This window comes from Genypterus blacodes, unplaced genomic scaffold (assembly GCF_046128005.1).
Source record: "Genypterus blacodes isolate CSIRO-AG114 ecotype Tasmania unplaced genomic scaffold, CSIRO-AGI_Gbla_v1 ptg000064l_1, whole genome shotgun sequence".
Taxonomy (NCBI): domain Eukaryota; kingdom Metazoa; phylum Chordata; class Actinopteri; order Ophidiiformes; family Ophidiidae; genus Genypterus; species Genypterus blacodes.
The window spans coordinates 1,198,982-1,217,992 of NW_027466876.1; the positions used below are offsets into that span (position 1 = coordinate 1,198,982).

Below are 19,011 nucleotides of genomic sequence, written 5' to 3' on the forward strand. Positions count from 1 at the left end.
AGAATGTTTAGAGTTTGGATCAGTGACAAACTTCATGTTTTATTTTGATTGAGATTTCTTAAAGATTATACATTTTGGATCTTATTATGTACTTGACAAGAGTCTGTACATTTGGAAATAAAAATGAATTAAGCAATGAATACACTTTTTATTTTTCAGCGTGTGTGTGTGTTTGTTTATTTGGTTTAACGACATGGTGACTTTAGTTGTTGATTTTCAGTCATTTTGTGAAGTAATTCATATTTCAAAGTAATTTTTAGATTGAGTTTCAGTTTGGATTTATCAGCCTCTGATCTCTATTTGTTTTTGGGGGGGAGGACCTCCGATATTTATTTAAATCTGATTCAGTTTTAGCTTTTAAAAAGAAAAGGCAGGAAAAACACAGCAAAAAAACATTATTATATTAAGCCACAATAAACACTTCCTCCTTTCTCTGCACCCTGCCTCAAACATGTGTTATATCTTCATTTGCCTTTATTGATTATAGTAAATTTCTGTTTTTCTTCTCCTTTCTTTTTCTCCTCTTTTAACGCATGTTCACTACATGCAGTAACACCGCTGGCCAGTAGATGGCAATCTAAGCCCATGAATCAGGACAACTAGCTGCTAAGCAACTTCTAACTCATCAAATCACAGATAATGTTGCACTTCATCTTCAGAATTGATAAACTGGGAGTAACACTGGAATCTGAATCTTATTAAAATGCTTTGATATTCTGCATCCGCTTGTTCAAACTCTTCACTGAAGTTATTGAAGTATATTCAATCAACAATTGAAAGGTTAATTAGTTGTTGTTTTTTTAATGGCTGATTCATTCAATCAAATGGAAATATTCCAGACATCTGTGCATCACTTTATACATCATGACATAGTTATGATCTTTGGGATCTCCAGTAGAATTGGGTTAGGAACACAGTTTGTAAAAAGGGAGCTGGCAGTGTTGCTGCTCCACAGAGCCCTCAGCAGCCCCCAGGAGCTCTCAGGAGCCATCAGGAGGTCCGGGCTCTGCAGGTGCTTTCTGAATCACATCTGTCCACTGAATGGAGTTAAAACCTGAACGGCCACGTCGAGTTACCTGCTGTGGGACTCACAAGATTCCATGTAAACACTGAAAAACGTCTCTACCGAGTCACTTCGACCGGCTGCTCAGTCCTTTGTGTGTGTGTGTGTGTGTGTTTGGCACTGCAGTAGCTTATTCTGGGCTTCGTCATTTAACTCTATTAAGTAGAAACAGGAAAGGAGGGACGTCAGGGTCCTGGCAAGGTACAAACACTTAACTTCAGGATGAGGCCGTGAAGAGAAATGAGGAGATCAGCAAAAACTTTGGCTTTGGTCCAGTTTCAGCTTCACAGGGGGATGATGGGGGTCAAAGGGGTCAAACAGGTCAGACGGAGCTGAGTTTGACCAGACCCCTGACTGAGTCCTCGTGCAGAGAGTCTTGGCTGGCGGGGTCGTACAGCATGGCCGGGGTCGGAGTGTGTGGCTGTGGCTGGTAGTGGAGGTGTGGGAGTGAGGGCAGGTGGGCGGGGCATGGCAGGACTCCCTGCGGCGACGTGCTGGGGGTCTCCTCCGGGCTGACGAAGTGGTGGTGGTGATGGTGCAGGTGATGGTGGCAGTGGGAGTCGGCGCCGGCGTCCCTCAGGGTCAGGACGTCGCCGGCGCAGGAGGGCAGCGTGGGCTGGGTCGGGGCCAAGTATGAGCAGGGGCCCCCCAGGGTGCTGCTCTTGCCCAGAGGGGCCAAGACCACAGGGTCGCTGTGGAGGAGTGGGGTGGCCGCCGCCTGCAGGACAAATTTGGTGCTCTGAATGCACTGATCCTGATCACACTGAGAGAGAGAGAGAGAGAGAGAGAGAGAGAGAGGTGACTGACGTGCTGTGGATGTGGATCAGACTTGTCAGCACCGACGCCTCCACCTACCATGTGACTGTGAAGCTGAGTGGAGGCATAAACACTTCCACTACTGGTCCCATTAGAATGGGAGACCGGCTGCGGTGTGTCAGACTGGATCAGACCTCTCCTGTCAATCAAACTGAGAGAGGGAGAGAGAGAGAGAGAGAGAGAGAGAGAGAGAGAGAGAGAGAGCGAGAGAGAGAGAGAGAGAGAGAGAGAGAGAGAGAGAGCGAGAGAGAGAGAGAGAGAGAGAGAGAGTCATATATCCCTCTGACATCAGTGATGATGTATGAAGGTAAACTGTTGTCTGAAACATCATAATGATCTTTTTCCCCTTTTATGTGATGAAGGGAAATCACAGAGAGCAGAGGAGGATGATTGGATTCGGAAGTTTCATCCATGTGGAAATGACGGATCTCGAAATCTTATGATGCGGAAAAAACTGTGGCTTTGATTGATCATTTTGTAAACTTCATTCTGCAGCTCTGAAGGCGTCGCGTCTGAGCAGAGCCGAGGAGGAATCTGCTGCATCGCTGAGCGGGGGGGGGGGGGGTTTGAACACAGAGGAGGAGGAGGAGGAGGAGGAGGAGGAGGAGGAGGAGGAGGAAAACAGTCACAGAGAGTCACGAGAGATGATGGGAAGTAGGATGGAAATTTAAAGTGGAAATTCGGAAGCAAAAATCTAACGCGAGTCTCTGAAATGTGAAGAATGGGAAGAACGAGTCTGACATGAGGCATTCTGGGAAATCATCACCTATATCTGATCTGATCTGTTCAGGTCTGACTTATATCTATGCAGTCTATTTCCATTACTCAGGCGCTTCGTTTCGTTTCGTGTGCCATTATTGCATCGGTTCCCAACCTGTGGGCCGGAGATAAACGTCAAAGGCTCGGCTCCTCTGAGGTAAATCCATATCAAATCACCCGAGAAGAGGAAACTAATCAATCTTTGGGTAACGCTCACGGACAACAAGTCTCATTCATTGGTGGTTCGTTCTCAGGGGGTCACGAGCCCCAAACATCCAGGGGGGGGAGGGGAAGGGGGCGTGGCCATACCGACCTGGGGGGCAGCGGGCCGCACAGAGCAGCGCAGCAGTTGGTCAGGATGTTTCCGTAGCTGTAGGGGTTGTAGTTGTCCTTCCCTCGCTTGGTGGACCAGGAGCCTTTAATCTGGATCAGACAGAACACAGAGACATACACAAATACAGATGTTGATCCAGATCTGGTTGATGAATTCCTTATAATAAATGAATAGTTGTCATAGGCGCTCCACTCACGTCCTCGTTGGTGGTCTGGTTGGAGCTGATGAGGTAAGTGTGGAACCCCGACAGGCCCACAATCGACCAGACGGAGAAGAAACAAACCACCACCTCCAGCACGGTGCAGAGGGAGGGAACGTCAAGGAGAAGACACCAGCACCAGCAACACCACAACAACAGGCCGCTACGATGGATTGCCATGTTTTTTTCCAAATTTTGCTACAACAAAGATATTTGCAGTTCTGGCTAGAGCTGTCGCCATGGTAACCGGTCTCTTAGAATCATCTGTGTTTTGGCACCGACAATTCTAAAACTTGTTTTGTCTTGTAACCATTTTGTTTCCCACTGTTTAGCACTTTATCACTCTACACAACACACACACACATACACACACACAGACCATGACACACGTATTTGTGTGTGACAGAGGCAGAGTTTGACCTTGGCAGTGCATTATGGTTGGGGTGACCTGTAGCTGGTGAGTGCATCAGCCCTATTGATTTATCAGAGTGCAGATACACATGGAAACACACACACACACACACACACACACACACACACACACACACACACACACACACACACACAGATTATTAACCAACAGAGAGAGAGAGAGAGAGGTGTGTGTGTTCTGCTCTTTTCTGCAGTATATAAAGATGGTGCATGTGTGTGTGTGTGTGTGTGTTTCTCCATGGTGACAGGATATCTGGCTGGGCTGTCTTTGAGCGCGCTCAGGAAGCCCGTCCGGTTTGATCCTGGGGGAACAGATAGAAGAGAAAGGAGAGTGTGTGTTCAAAAGTTATTCAGTTTAGTTTTGTATTCAAACATTCGCAGGTTCACAAGGGCGTGATGGAGGTCAGGGCAGCCTGCTGGTCCCTTTGAGAGCTCCACCTCTAAATACAGCAAACAAACAGCGGCGTGTGTGTGTGTGTGTATGGAGGGAAACACAGGTTAGGTTTTGAATGTGTGAGGAAGGAAACATCAACGAATTACATTGCAATGACTTAACTTTTCAAAATAAAAGCATTTGTTCGAGTCAAATCATTTCCTCTGAGGGATCTAGTGTGTGTTTCTGCAGGACGTCCTGCTCCGAGTTTTGATCGATGGGCGAGTAGAAACTGAACCGAACCCACGCACTGCACAGTCAGCGGCTCTCCATGACAGGCTGTCAGTCAAGAGGCCAGAGGGCGGGGCTAAGAGGGGGAGGAAAAGAGGAGGAGGGGGAAGGATTGATGGCTGACGCTGTTCTCATCCATTAAACAAATGAGGAAGCAACTGTACACACTTATCTAATACCAGCTGGACTAACATGGATTATGGTCACAAGGATCCATAAGGTTCCAATCAAAAGCTGAAGGATCTGCTAAGTGGACGGCAAATATCTCCAGAGCTGCAACTTACAGAAAAATGATGTCACTAACAGCTTTAAATGAAGATGTTAAGATCGTAAAAATGTAAGCAAACGTCTGCAAAGCAAAGATCTGAATAGTGATCAGGAGTGTTTAAGGTATCGTGAGGCAGCGCCTGTGGGCAGCATTACTCACTGAGGATGACGTGGGTGATGACAAAGGCAAAGATGAAGATGGTGAGGAGGGAGAGTGAGAGGATGAACATGTAGAAGAAGCGGTAATTCCTCCGTCCAACGCAGTTCCCAACCCACGGACAGTGATGGTCGAAACGTTCTGAGAGGGACACAGAGACACTTGTAACCACACTTAGGATTGGTAATAAACTAAACTAAAGATAACATACAAGCCAAAAGCAAACAATATATAGAACAAGGGTGTAAATCCAGTAAAAATATATAATTTGCTGCATTTCTTGAAACATATCATTGGATTTCTAACCAGTAGCTCATTTGTTTATCCACCAGGGAACACTGTTTAGTATCCAATCTACGCAAATAATAAAGTTACTGGAGTTACTGCGACTGAAGACTAAAGTCTAAATGAAAATCTGCGAGAAAATCAGATTAAATGTATTTAATCTTAAAAAGCTAAAAACAAGTTCCTGTTCCTTTAAAAAAAGGAAAAGTTGATATGAATGTGTAAAAATATGCTTATTCTGATTTTAAACGGCTCCTTTATGTTGCCTGACACCAGGGGGCACTGTTGCACCTTCTCACATCTAACCACTGACTTACTATTCCATTCTAAAACTGGTGTTGAATTTAGTATAAACTTATTTAAAAGTATAAAATGAGACAAAACACACACACACACACACACACACACACACACTGACTCACCCACGCAGTTGTCACACAGGCTGCAGTGTGAAGCTCGGGGCGGTCTGAAGATCTTGCAGGTGAAGCAGTATTTCAGTTTGACCGTCTGTCCGTTGATGAGCACCTCTCTGGTGCGGGGGGGCGGCTTGTATCCGGGGCCGCTGGGGCAGCCCCCCGAATCTGCAGGCACAAAGTCAGTGTGTACATTGACTGCAGTACTCTTTGAGGTAATTCAGAGAGAAATATTGCACTTTTGACTCCACTCCATGTACAGAAACAAACCTGAAACATCATTTAAAAGCAAGAAAATCATCCAAACCTTTTACTTTTCATACTATGTTTAATTTCTATACTTGTTTATTTGACTAAAGCTTTTAATTGAAGTTTGCTTGTAACGGTGTTTGTGTTTTTCCAATCTCATATTTGCATCTTACACTTAAATGAAGAGTCACTACTTCCAAACACTGTGAAAGAAAATGCAGTCAACAGTGCAAAGGAACAATAACACTTTCCTCTTTATCTCCAAGCTCTGGCTGATTGTGTGTGTGCGTGCGTGCGTGCGTGCGTGCGTGCGTGCGTGCGTGTGTGTGCGTGTGTGTGTGTGTGTGTGATCTTTCATGCAGATGTATTCAAGCGGAGAATGAGATTTGCCCAAATTTGGTGTTTCTCAAAGCTCTCTGGTGACTGACAGCTCCATCCCTGACAGCTCAGAATTAATGACAGGTTTCCAAAAATGGGTCTGCAGGGTCCAATAACAACGCTGGATTCTGTGGGAAACGTCATAATGATAACAGTGTAAAAAAAAGTTAGAATGAGGGAATATAAGTGAATTAGACTCAGCAGTTCTCCGGGTTTTAAAGTGGACTCTTGCTAAACAGTCCTAACTTCACATTTTATCTCTTTATCCTTTCATTTATCTTGTAAAACCACAAAAAATCATATTAAAAACCTGGACTGGATCCTTTCGGGCGTCAGCGATTCAATCCAGAGAGTTTATCAGAGAATATTACCGACTCTCTCTCTCTTTGTCCTATGCTTGTATGAGTGTGTGTGTGTGTGTGTGTGTGTGTGTGTGTGTGTGTGTGTGTGTGTGTCTCCATGGTTACCAATCTGCCTCTCCAAGTCGGCGGCCTCGTCCGGCGTGGCTCTGGGCAGCACCCCGGGGTCGCTGAAGCTCGCTCTGAACAGCATCCCCATGACAAAGATGAACAGCACCCCGCCGATGGCCGGGATGGCCGGGGTCAGGTTGGACGCCAAGAAGGGACAGCTGCAGCACAGCGAGAACACAAACACATTCCCAGCTGCATCATGGGAAATATATCAACAAACTGAAGCTTCGAGCTGATGGCAGGAGGTTTGCGATGTTTTCAGGACACGAAGAACCACAAACAGAGGATTTCATACCGTCCCTGCTTTGTTTTCATTTGATTTAAGATAAATGTTTGTGCTGTGTGCAGTGTGCTGTGTGCGTGTGTGTGCGTGTGTGTGTGCGTGTGTGTGTGTGTGATGCAGGTTTGCAGGCGGTGGCAGAAGCAGATTTTCTCATTTAGTGGTTCAAAGGCACATCAGCGCTGGTTTCCAGAGACTTGTGCCTCGCGCACAGGAGCATTTCAGCACATCATGAATTAAGGAGCAGATCATGCAGATATGTGTGTGTGCGTGTGTGTGTGTGTGTGTGTGTGTGTGTGTATGTGTGCCTCAGGAGACACAGATCGCTCTGTTATTCAGCGTCGCAGAGATATTTTCAGCTGCTTTTCAGTCTTTTACTTCCAGCTCGTCTACCATTCAGATGGAACCACATCTTTTATCTGATGGCTGTAGATGCTTCACAGATTTACATTTCACACCGAAACTTGATCAAATATAAATATGGTTGCTGTTTCCCCAAAGTGTCACTGAGGATTTGTGGTAAAGACACATGAGGAGCTGTGAAAAGTTGAAGAAAAGTGTTCATATTTTAGTCTTACTCCAAAAATACACCAGATACTCATTTACATAAATGTTTGTTCAGCATTGATTTCAACAGGGGAAACATCAATTGTAGTTTTAAGTCACTAATACAGTTAATGATGTGATATGTGTGTTTTCACATGTAGCTCTGTTTAAATGAACCAAACCAACAAAACGACCTCAGTTCAGACTGTCAATGGCCTTTAAAGGGGGTCCAGATCCCTATTTTGGTCCTCTGGGCATTGGTGAGATCTTTGACCTCTTTGTGACTCACAACACAGATGACTGCAGTTACATTAGGATGGGAAACTAACTAACATTTGCATCAATATCTCTCTACCTGGAAGTAAAAGTGTGTGTGTGTGTGTGTGTGTGTGTGTGTGTGTGTGTGTGTGTGTGTGTGTGTGTGTGTGTGTGTGTGTGTGCGTGTGTGTGTGTGTGCGTGACCCCCCCAACACACTCACTCAAAAGTGAAGAAGAGGCCGCTGGTGAGGAGGATGAGGAGCAGCGTGAGGTAAAACACTCCGCTCTGTCTCGCCATCATGATCCGGCCGCCGCAGTAGAAGCGGTTCCTCCCGGGGAACACCTGCCACTTCCTGCGGGGGTTCCGGCTCCTCTGGGCCGGCCGAGCCTCCGCCTCCGCCTCCGCCTCGGCAGCCGGGGACGAGCTCCGGGTGCAGATCTGGTTGTACTGCTGCTGCTGCTGCTGCTGCTCCAGAGCCGCATGGTGCAGCTGAGACATGTATGTGGTCAACAATGGAGATAAACAATGAGACAAAAATGTGTTGGAAGGTGGATCGGAGCTTTCAGAGTCCAGCTCAGTCCGGCTCAGGCTCTTCCTTCAATTCATCTGTCAGGAATCACGATGAAACATCTGCAGGCTCCATTCTTACATATTTGTAACTCCTTAAAATACACATTTTGGCGCGTTTTCCCAGTGAAGGAATCGTACAACTTCTTCCTCTCCGGTCAGTCAGATGGATGCGCGCCCGAGTCCAAACCAGAACCGGAGCGAGTCACCAAAACACCCGCGTCCTCCTCCTCCTCCTCCTCCTCCTCCTCAGCAGCAGCAGCAGCAGCAGCAGCGCCCACAGACCACCCAAGACCCGTGGAAAGGCGCTCCTGTCCCGGGATTATGAGTCCGGTGTTTAGGGGTTGAGATCCAAGTCGCCGGTGGACGGGGTGAGGAAGGAGCGGGATGAAGGTTCAGATAGCGGAGGATGAGGAGGGAGACGTGAAGAGCATCTCGATCCTCTGCTGGAGCTCTGCTGACCAACAAAGATCGTCTATTGAAAAACGATGACCCACAACATTCCAGGGATGTTTGGTCGTTCTGTGTGATCTGTTCCCTACAGTCCTCCAATAAATTCTTAATTTAAATCGTAACGTATTTACAGTGAACATTTCAGATTCTATAAATATAATCCCAAGGAATCTCCCGGAACCAATCGTTTTATCTGGATAGTTTTAATTACGTTAGTAAGTTTCAGTTGGTTATTATATTTCCCACTTTGCTTTAATCATTCATTTGTGGCACTGAATACATAATATTCTTTATATATGTTTAAGTTGATTTAAATAATATTGAAATTATGTAATTTGTGACAAAAATGTAATACAAAATCTACACCCTGGAACAATAGATCTATGGTAATCTAATCTAGTGTCATTTTTGAGTAAACCCTTATTTGTTGGTCCAGAAAATGAAAGCAGAGTGAAAGCTCCGCGCGTTTACTATTATCCACTATTATTTAGAATACACGATCTTTGCAACGTCTCTTCGCTCCCCTCTGCAGGGGAGGTTTATTTTCTTATCTATTTAATTATAGACAGTAAAGATAAGATACTGCGTTATATTTAGTTGCAGCAAAACAAAATAATAACTATAGTAAATTATAAATATAATATAATATGATATAATATAACGTAATATAATGTTATGTTATGTAATATAATATAATATAATATAATATAATATAATATAATATAATATAATATAATATAATAAATAGGTTCATAGTTTCTGAGGAGGCTTGTTTCTACCCGGTGGTTTTATGCGGACGGACTGGACTATCATGGAAGCTGCAGGTGAAAACACGGCGCTGAATGTCAGAGGAGCAGAAAACGAGGAGAAGGACAAACTGCAGTTGTTCAAAGGCAAGATGAGCGTTTCCACATCCAGCCTGTTGTCTGTTCATTTGATCCATTATCATATAAGGATTATTATGACGTAGTTTTCTCTCAGAGGTCGCTGCTAAATTGACTTCTCCCTCCTGACACCAAACTGAACCTTAAAATGTCAGTTTAAACGTTTTTCCGGTGATATAAAAAGACACAAAGCTGTTAAAATAAAGATGAGGACTGTGTCTGAAATATTAAATCGTTCTTCTCACTTCGGCGCACATACAAGCCACGTTCAAGGTCCAATCTGTTGAATTATTGATTTTCCCCTTGAACGTGCCCTTAATGCTGTTACTGTTCCAGATGTTGATCAGTTTGCCCCGTGTGTTTGCTTGCAGGTGCAGCCTTCCTGACCACGGTGGCGTCTGCAGGCATCCTGTCAGGGTTCGGCTCCACTTTGGCACTGGCCAAGAAAAAAAGCCCAAACTGGTTTAATAAGGTACAACTATTATGGTCTGTACTGGTGTGAATGGGTGGATTTGTTTCCATGGAGATCGCCAACTACAACCTTAGCGCGCGCGCGCGCGCGCGCACGCGCACACACACACACACACACACACACACACACACACACACACACACACTCACTCACCTGAGCTGAACCTGAACACACCTGAACCACATATTTCATCATCAACCAGTGTGACAGTGATCACAGTTGTGTTGAAGTCGCTTCTTCTGCACCAAATGTTTCTGACTATAGTTCAGCTTGAATAATATTTGGTATTTTTATCTAATTTTAGCTCAAAAAGAAGCCATGTGCCTTTGAGCTGCGGTTTTACAAACTGGAACAAACTGAGCCTTTTTTCGCTGCTGCAGGGTTTTGGAAACTGATGAGTCGTGACGAGACGGACTGAGACGCCGCTGGTTCAGACTTAAGACTCTTAAGAATGCTTGATTTTAGCACGACAACAACTTTAGTGATAATATCTGAGAACATTTATACGAGCTTCAACTAGTTCTCCTTGTTGTTTTAGTGCAAAGAAGTCTTATCTTAAGTTTAAGGGCCATCTGCTGTTCAGTTCTGGGCCTCAGTGTTGTGTTGATGTCCGCTACTCTAAACAGTGCGACCCCAGTGGACAAATTAGGAATTGCATTGCAATTTTAAAAATGTAGGGTCTCAGGAGGTAAAATTTGCAGTTAATTTTATTTGTAAATAAATGTCACACTTTGAAAAGTTATCCGGGCCTGTTTTGGGCCGCGGGCCGTATGTTTGACACCCCTTGCTGTAAACCTAAACTGTCATTTGTTTTTCTCTTGATCATCTTGGGAAATCCAATTAGTTCCGGCGCGATCGATTCGCTGAGTGGAAGCGTGTGGAAGCAGTGACGTCACGCCGTTCCGCTTGCCGCTTCGTAAACTTGTTTCCTGGAGAATCCTTTCCAGTAAACGCATCGCAGAGGTCAGAGGTCGTTCCATCATGCGGCCTCTCTCTGTAAACCGGAGCTTCTTTTATTTTATTGGCTCCTCGCAGCGTCTGATTAAATATGACGCACGGCGTTTGTGCGGCACATAAACTTGGCTCAGAGGCACAAGGGAAGGTTTGTTTTCCGAGAGCTATTTTCATCACAGTCTTGTCTGTTATGACAACAACAAATGGGTGAAATTAGATTTGGCGCGGCGCGGCATGTGGCGCCGAGGTCACTGCGGTTCATCGGGGCAGACAGCAGGCGTCACACACTCCAACATGCAGCTCTGACAAAACCAGATACCTCTTCACCGCTGCACCTTGGGATCCAACAACAAAGACCCTTTAAGATGTTCCCTCGCTCTTTTCGACGCAGTTTGAGAACAGGTTGCCTGCCGACACGCGTTTGGCTTAACAAGTGCTCATAATCGTCTTCATCAGAAGGTGAAGGTGGTCCATCTCGACTGTTTATCAGGCGGTGAGAGCCACAAATCTCATCAGACGATCTACACACACACACACAGTTGACTCTTCCTCTGAACATTCACGGCCGAGATTTGACATTAGACGCTCGGCCGATAGACAGATACTTTACTCATCTGATATTGGACTGTAGGCGTCTTGTTCAACAACACTTCCACAGGCTCTCCAGGAGGAGCAGGAGAGCTCTCTCTACGTTCCTGAGCCTTCAGAGTGGAACACAGCGGGTTTATCCTCGGTGATCGTGGGAGCGGAAACCGGAAAGCAGTGGAGAAAGAGCAGATTGTTCACTCGGCTGCTTCATTACCCTCATTTAGTGCAAACAGACGAGAGATTTGTTCATTCTCTCTCATACTGAATGTCGAAACATGTTCAATCAGCTCGTCCTCTTATTTAGACTCTTATTTGTTGATTCAGTTCCAGTAAACATTGCAGACTGATGAATGGCTTTAAAGGATTCAGGGCAAGTTGACCCAGAAAATGCTAAATGATGATGATGAAAACAAGCAGCAAGTTCACATACTCTATTTACAGATCAAGGGTAGCGATACTAATACTCAGGTTTCCTCGTAGTAAAGAGTTCTGGTCACTGACGCTGGCTCTCATTCGCAGGGCGTTTTGGCCACAGCAGCAATTCCAGAGAGCGGGGCGTCCCTGGCGCTCCGGGCCCTGGGCTGGGGGTCCCTGTACGCCTGGTGTGGGGTGGGCCTGCTCAGCTTCACCGTGTGGAAGGCCATGGGGGTCCACAGTGTGAGTAATCTGCTCCCAACATGCATTTCTGCAGCATTTTCCTGTTTTCTTCACCTCCCTCCTCATCTCTCCTAGTTGTCGGAGTTCCGACAGAAGATGCAGTCGTTCTTCCCGTCCATCCCAAAGAACGCCCAGCCCCAGGACTCTCAGGAGTGGGACTCCCTCTTCCAATCCAAATGAACCCGACGCTCCAGGTGGGACAAGAAGCACAGAAATGCAGCGGAAAGGTGGAAGATGGTGTTCCGGAACATTCTGACGGAGCTCCAGGGAGGAGGAAGAGCAGCAGCAGCAGCTCTGTTTGGACAGTTTGCTCCGGAAAGAATCAGAGGGACGCCGAGTATACCGAAGAGTCCTCAGAAACACTTTGACCAGTTCACTCCCAGTCTGGTTAAGAAACTGACGGTCAACCAAGTATGATTGATCTGATTGATCTGCTCCGACCTGATGGACCACAAACGGGATCTTGAAACTGTTTTGTAATTTAATTATGCTAATCTTGCAGTGATGTCCGTAGATCCATGTGCAATATTTATCCTGATAAGATTTGGGGATCTTCAGTTATGAGGAAAAAAAGGAAGACAGAGGAGGAAGACGAGTGTTTCAGCTTTACTGTCTCATCTATTTGAAGTCTGATGTAAAGGACTCGGGAACAGAAACGTCTTAGATTCTGTCCGATGGGTTCAGAAATGGACAAAGAAACAAGTTGTGTGTTAAAGGGTCTATGTGAGTGTGTTTATAAAAAGGTCAGAGGTCAGAGGAGCTGATTCTTACTGACCACTGAAGCTTTGAAGTGTGATTCCTTATTGGCCTCTGCAGTGTTATTACAAGGTGTTCTATCAGTGTGTGCATTTGTCATTACGCACAAACTACAACACACACACACACACAGAGGTGACTCCATACACACCTACAACCACTTACATTCTACAAACTAGTATCCCACTAACTACAAACACCAGAGCCGTCACCTTGCAACACTTAAAAAAGCCCTAACAACCACCCCAAGGCCCATAGCAACAGCTTTGCCGCACCCTGGCAACCACCATAACAAGACATAATGATAAGTTTTAATGGCATTTGATTTGATCTGTAGTATCTCACTACCTAAATAATGTTTCAGCAGCGAGACCTTCTGCTCACACACAGATCAGAGTGTTGTTGGATAAATATAGTTTGGTGTAAAAATACTCTGCGTGCCTGCGTCAGCGTGGAATGCAGAGGGTCGTGATGCTGACAGGCTTTCAGAGCCACGCTGAGGTTCACACACCGTCACACTGAGGCAGCCACATTAACGCCACGACCTTTCACACTGATGTTGACGAACAGCCCACACTGCTCCAAAAAGAATCACATCGTGGTTGTTTACGTGTTGCGTCTGGAGTGTGTGTGTGTGTGTGACGAAGTCCCAGTAAAGATCAGAGCTGTCATTGTTTCTTATAGCTGCAGCTATTTTTAGCCGCCGCAGCATCTTGGCTCTGAAGTCTGATGACACTGTGAGCATCTCAACCACTACTGAAAGCTTTTGTTGTAGTTGTTGCAGACGTTTGTGGTCCCCAGAGGATGAGCCTTCAGGACTCGGGTGATCCAAAGGCTTTTCCTTCCTGGGACAGAGGAATTTGTGATCGTGGTTCTTTACTTCACGTGTTTACATCTACACATAGCTGGTTAGACACGCCCACCACATTCTGGCCAATCAGATTACACTTAAGATGTGGCGATAGATGTAATGTAGCATCACTGATCTTAAACTTTGTGCTCTCCACATTCCTGCTGGTATTCATCCAATCATCCAGCAGTTTTCCAATTGATTTCCTTCCCTTCTGGTCTCACTTCATAGTTTAGACATCGTCAAACAATCGTCAAATGTTAACCCACCTGAATGTAAAAGCTCCAGTCTTGAGTCCAAAGGCATTCTGGGAATCTGCTGCTGGAAGTTAAAGCAGATGAGAAAGGTTGAGAGAAAACAAATTCACTAAGGAAATGTGTATCTCAGAATAACTGGATCATGTCGAAAATTACAGATAATAAAACACAGCAGAGACTAAAGATGACATCATCCGCTTTTCATTTCTGCCTTTCAGAGTAAAAGATTTGCTCTCCTACTTCAATTGTGGGTCAGTTGTGACAAACTTAAAAATGTTGAACATCTGGACCAAGAAAGACAAAAGTTGCATCTTTGTTTTGTTTTTATATTCTTTACCTGTTTAGCAGGAAATGGCTGAGGAAGTTCTTCAGAAAGTGCTGAACATCATGAATGAATGAAAGAGTCCAATAGAACCAAACTTGTTGCACTCACTACCTATGCAAAATAAGTAAACAACCTATTCATATAAAACTATGACAGATATCAAACAAATAAGACATGTGCTTCTTGATGATGACTTAGTTCACACTTAGAAGCACAGAATCACTTTAGTGGAGGAATAAAAAGCAGCAAGAACTTTCAGATTTCCACTGGACAAACAACAAAAAAGACAAATTCTATTCATTATGGATCGATTTGTTATTATTATTAATATTATTCAAATGAGTTCATAAAAATCAAGCCCGGAGCTGCATTCACAGTGCTCAACCAGATTTCGAGTATGTTTATTGTTGTATTATTGTGGAACATGAAGAGTAGCAAGATCTCAAACTGTCACAATCAAACAGGAGACGTTCTGGATGTAGATATTTCTCTTTTTTTTTTACTCTTTACATTTGTAATAACTGTTCTGAAGTTGAATGAGCAACATGTTGCGTACAGTCCCGCCCCTCCACCCGCCTCCTGTACAGCACAGAGTCTCTCAGATCAGAAGCCCCGCCCCCTCCCATACGGCAACAAACGTCCTGAAAATGGATTTTCCTTAAATACAGAATAAACAAAAAAACAAATGAACTCAATATTCATATATTCAGGTTTGTGGTTATAAATGATGACCGTTAACTTTGTTATGACACAATCTGTTTGGGAGGAGAATGTACAACGTCTATTTACAGGAGGATGATGAAGGAGGAGGGGGAGGAAGAGGAGGATGGTGGATGCTTCAGCCAGTGATATAAAAAAGATCTTACAAAAACGGAACGTGACGTCGGCCCCTTCTTTACGTCATACTGCTGCGGCTCGGCAATACTGATGGTCAAACAAATAAATTCACATTTAAACGCCCTCCCAAACACCAGAATAAAAAGCCGAGAGGTTCTATTCCACGACGGGCGGCATGTTCACCCGGGAACAAAGGTACATTTAGTCAACGGGAGGAAAGTTTTTGCGTTTTTCCTCTCTGTCGTAGCACAAAAGAGCCTATCTACAACATGAGTGCCTGTTTAAATAAATGTGACCACACCCCCAAACCAACAAACCCCGCCCCCCCTGGAAAACAGGAAGAGCCCAGAGAGGAAAGAAAAACAAAACATAGAAGAACCAGATGAGACCCAGAAGCAGAACGTTCTCCACCATCAACTTTGGTTAGAACAACAAATCAAACAACACGGTTAAAAATAATAAAAAAAATGAAACATACCAAAGTATTCAATATTTTAGTATTAAAATCACTTAAAAATCCCAAATAAACTTTGCGGATGGAGCTGAGGAGCGATAGATATTCTTTATATATTCATTTGTATGTAAAAACATTTTGGAGTTCTGTTCTTTAAATAAAAATATAATAGTAGCCAGTCTGTCGCGCCGCAGACGGGCGGGACTACTTCCTGCCGCGGTCCACTGAGCGCGCTCTGTGGCCGTGTTTGTGTCACGAGCGGCTGATCTTGAACAGTACTTCACACATGATGGCCGCCACCGAGGAGCTGAGCGCCGAGGACAGCGAGATGTCCAGCAGCCGGCTTTCAAACAACACAAACTCCGTCCGGTTCTCCTCCACCTTGGCCATGGCCAGCAGAGCTTTGGCGGCGCGGCACATCATGTTGACGCTGGGCGGCTCCGGGGGCCCCGAAGCGGCGTGCAGCAGGCTGTGCGGGTTCTGCTGGTACTGGGCCACGGCCACGCTGTCCTCCAGGAAGCCGATGAGCGTCGCCACGCTGCCCTTCTGCAGGGCGATGGCCCGCGCCGCCGCGGGGTCGCCCTGCGCCAGGTACGACAGGATGGCCACCGCCATCTCGCGGCACACCTGGGTCTTCCTTTCCCCCACGTGACGCACCAGCGTGGCGAAGAGCTTCTCCTGGCGGGTGAAGGGGGGCGTGGCCAGCAGCAGGTCCACGTTGCTGTCCTGGATGCTGAGCTTGCAGAGGCACTCCAGCACCAGTCTCTGGGGGATGAGGGCGGAGCCTAAGGGGTCGTGGGCTTCGGCAGACGGGCAGACCATCCAGTGCAGCAGCCCGTCCAGCAGCGGCAGGCAGACGGTGTCGGGGTACAGCGACAGGTCCAGCTGGCCCGAGATGTTGGCCAGCGTCACCAGTGTGTTCTCCCTGAGCGCCGACAGGCAGTCCCACCACCACTGGTCGCGGCTGCAGGCCACGCCCCTCTCCTCCTCCCGCTGGTAGGCCGGCGGCGTTTTCTTGCGGCTGGGGTGGCGATGGTGGAGCAGCACCAGGCGGCCCAGGATCAGCACCAGGCCGGCGTGACACGACATGTCCACGTCGTTGCCGGGGACGAAGGAGAGGCTGCGGACGATGTTGGAGACGCAGATGCAGCGTTTGGCCAGCGAGTCCTGCCAGGGCTCCGCCGTGGACAGGGGGGCCTCGTTCCAACCCCGCGGCTCGTCCTCTTGCGGGCTGATGGGACTCAGAGGCTGGGGGTCGGAGGTCAGCGGCTCAGACAGGGAGCCTGGCAGCAGAACACAAAGAAGGTCAGAGATGTTTCCATACATAAGCAGATACTGGATTATCACAGAGAGATCAGATCGATTGTTGTACGGCTACTAATTACATTCCATTGAAGCTTTTAACTCTCATACTATTAGGTCTTCATCATTACCTTGTTGGGACTGGGGCTGGTCTTCCTCTCCGGCTGGCTCCTCTCTCTTCTCCAGGGGATTGAGGGGGGCGGCGTCTCCTGTCTGTGGATCAAAGTGTGTCTGGATGTGGGAGGTGGAGTCTCCTCCCCCGCCCTTCCAGTGCAGGAGGCCGCTCACGAAGCCGTTGGCGCGGCTCAGCTCCGCCCAGCGCTCCTCCATTAGCTCCGCCTCCTCGCCCTTCTCCTCCACCTTGATTGGCAGCTTGTCGTACTTGCTGGCCTGCTTGGGCCGAGGCTCCGCCGGCTCGACCATCACGCCTTCTTTCTTGTCTTCTTCCTCCTTTCCACCCCTGTCGTCCTTAATCAGTGGTAGGCCGTCATGTGTATCTTCCTCCTTTTCCTCCTCTTCGGTTTTGATTTGAAGTGCTGCCGTGAGGAGTGGTGGCACTTCCTCCGGCGACTTCCTGGGTATTCTCTGCTCCTCTGCTGACTGGCCAGGAGGCTTGGGAGCAACATCTGCTGTTTGCTTGTGCACCTCCTCCTCTTCTTCCTCCTCCTCCTCCTCTTCCACCTCCTCCTCGTCCTCCTCCTCCTCCTCAGCGAGGTCGGGGACGGGATCCAGTAGAGTTCTCTGGCCCTCCGCTCCCACCTCATACTCCTCTAGGATGCCGAAGATCTGGATGAGGCAGCGGCGGTAGTACTCCACGATCAGCTCCAGGAAACCAGGCAGCTGCAGAGGAGACGTGAGCAGATCAGCCAGATGCACGACACACTCACACACACGCACACGCACACACACGCACAAGCACACACACACACACACACACACACACAAACACACACACACGAAACTGATCACAGAGCATGAGTCCGACCTGTGTGAGGCTGAAGGAGCCCACAGTGCTGTCATCATACAGCAGGATGTTGATGGTGTCCAACGCCCAGGTGCTCTCTGCTAATAGGCCAGACTTCAGTGACATCATCACTCGCCATGCCTCCGGGGTTCCTGGTAGGAATCAAAAGAGGACGCCACAAAATTAAACACATTTCTACAGCGTCTCTATTGTGTAATTGAGATCTAAATGGTAAACACGACCACTTTATGCGGAGACGTGACAAATGGGCCTCACTGTTTTGCGTGTGTGTCTGTGTGTGTGTGTGTGTGTGTGTGTGTGTGTGTGTTTGTTTCTGTGTGTTTGACTCTGACCCGTCTCTTTGGCGGTGAGCCGGCGGCGTGGCTTCAGTCTGGGCTGGGACGCCTCCACAGAACAGGGGGGGAAGCTGACATCTCTCTGGGGGAAGGGGAGACTCTGGCCAGGCACAGGGCCGTGCACCCCTGTCTTCTTTATCGAGGGCATGTAGGGGGAGCTGTTGGGGGACAGGGAGCCCATGGGCCGGGGGAAAGAGGAGGGGCTGAGGGCACGGGACACGTGATTGGGTACAGTGGGTGTGGTTTGGAAGGAAGAGGGGGGCTGCCTGGAGGGCATGGGGGGTAGAGAGGAAGAGGAAGATGGTGATGAGTGTTGAGGGTACGGAGGCTGGCGCTGGTGACCGGGGGGCCACTGGCTGTCCTGGGGGCCCCGGCCCTCCTGGTCCTCCCCTCGGCCCATACCGGAGTAGGGAGGCCCCTGACCCTGCCGACCAGGGTAGGGATAACCCATGTCTGTCCTTGGGGGCCACATGTTACCCTGGGGCCCCTCACTCGGGCCTCCAGACCCTGGGCCCATCATGCCGTGCTGCGGGTGCCCCTGGCTGCTGGGAGGCATGCGGTCTCGTGCATATGGGTACGGGTACTGGCCCTGTATGGGTCTCCTCTCAGGACCCATATAGCCACCTCCTCCTCCTCCTCCCCCATAGGGGCTGAACATATCGGCCTGCTGAGCGCCGTACTGCTGAACGCCGTACATCTCCCCTTCGTGACGCTTAGCAGGCGGGTACATCCCCTCCAAAGGCCGCTTGTAGCCCTGCAGACAA

At 47.5% G+C, this 19,011-nt stretch overlaps 3 protein-coding genes across 7 annotated transcripts in view; 1 reads left to right on the top strand and 2 right to left on the bottom strand.

The window, feature by feature from the left end:
• Positions 1-221: 221 nt before the first annotated feature.
• LOC143004151 (palmitoyltransferase ZDHHC14-like) lies at positions 222-8,589 on the bottom strand. Its single transcript, XM_076155057.1, has 9 exons — positions 7,792-8,589; positions 6,484-6,644; positions 5,399-5,557; positions 4,695-4,832; positions 3,857-3,905; positions 3,169-3,271; positions 2,952-3,061; positions 1,919-2,030; positions 222-1,826 (listed from the first exon to the last, which is right to left on the bottom strand). Exons 1-9 carry the CDS (start codon positions 8,067-8,069, stop codon positions 1,386-1,388), a joined length of 1,551 nt encoding a protein of 516 aa, XP_076011172.1. The 5' UTR covers positions 8,070-8,589; the 3' UTR covers positions 222-1,385.
• An 801-nt stretch (positions 8,590-9,390) lies between these two features.
• tmem242 (transmembrane protein 242) lies at positions 9,391-12,334 on the top strand. Its single transcript, XM_076155086.1, has 4 exons — positions 9,391-9,484; positions 9,847-9,947; positions 12,009-12,146; positions 12,222-12,334. Exons 1-4 carry the CDS (start codon positions 9,403-9,405, stop codon positions 12,324-12,326), a joined length of 426 nt encoding a protein of 141 aa, XP_076011201.1. The 5' UTR covers positions 9,391-9,402; the 3' UTR covers positions 12,327-12,334.
• A 2,463-nt stretch (positions 12,335-14,797) lies between these two features.
• arid1b (AT-rich interactive domain 1B) overlaps positions 14,798-19,011 on the bottom strand; it is a 31,400-nt gene continuing 27,186 nt past the window's right edge. For all 5 annotated transcript variants that reach the window (XM_076155083.1, XM_076155080.1, XM_076155082.1 and 2 more), the window contains 4 exons: positions 18,245-19,001; positions 17,913-18,043; positions 17,059-17,767; positions 14,798-16,908 (listed from right to left, as the gene is read on the bottom strand). In XM_076155083.1, the coding sequence (XP_076011198.1) occupies positions 15,878-16,908; positions 17,059-17,767; positions 17,913-18,043; positions 18,245-19,001 (2,628 nt within the window). In that variant the 3' untranslated portion in view covers positions 14,798-15,877. The remainder of the gene's footprint in view (positions 16,909-17,058; positions 17,768-17,912; positions 18,044-18,244; positions 19,002-19,011) is intronic.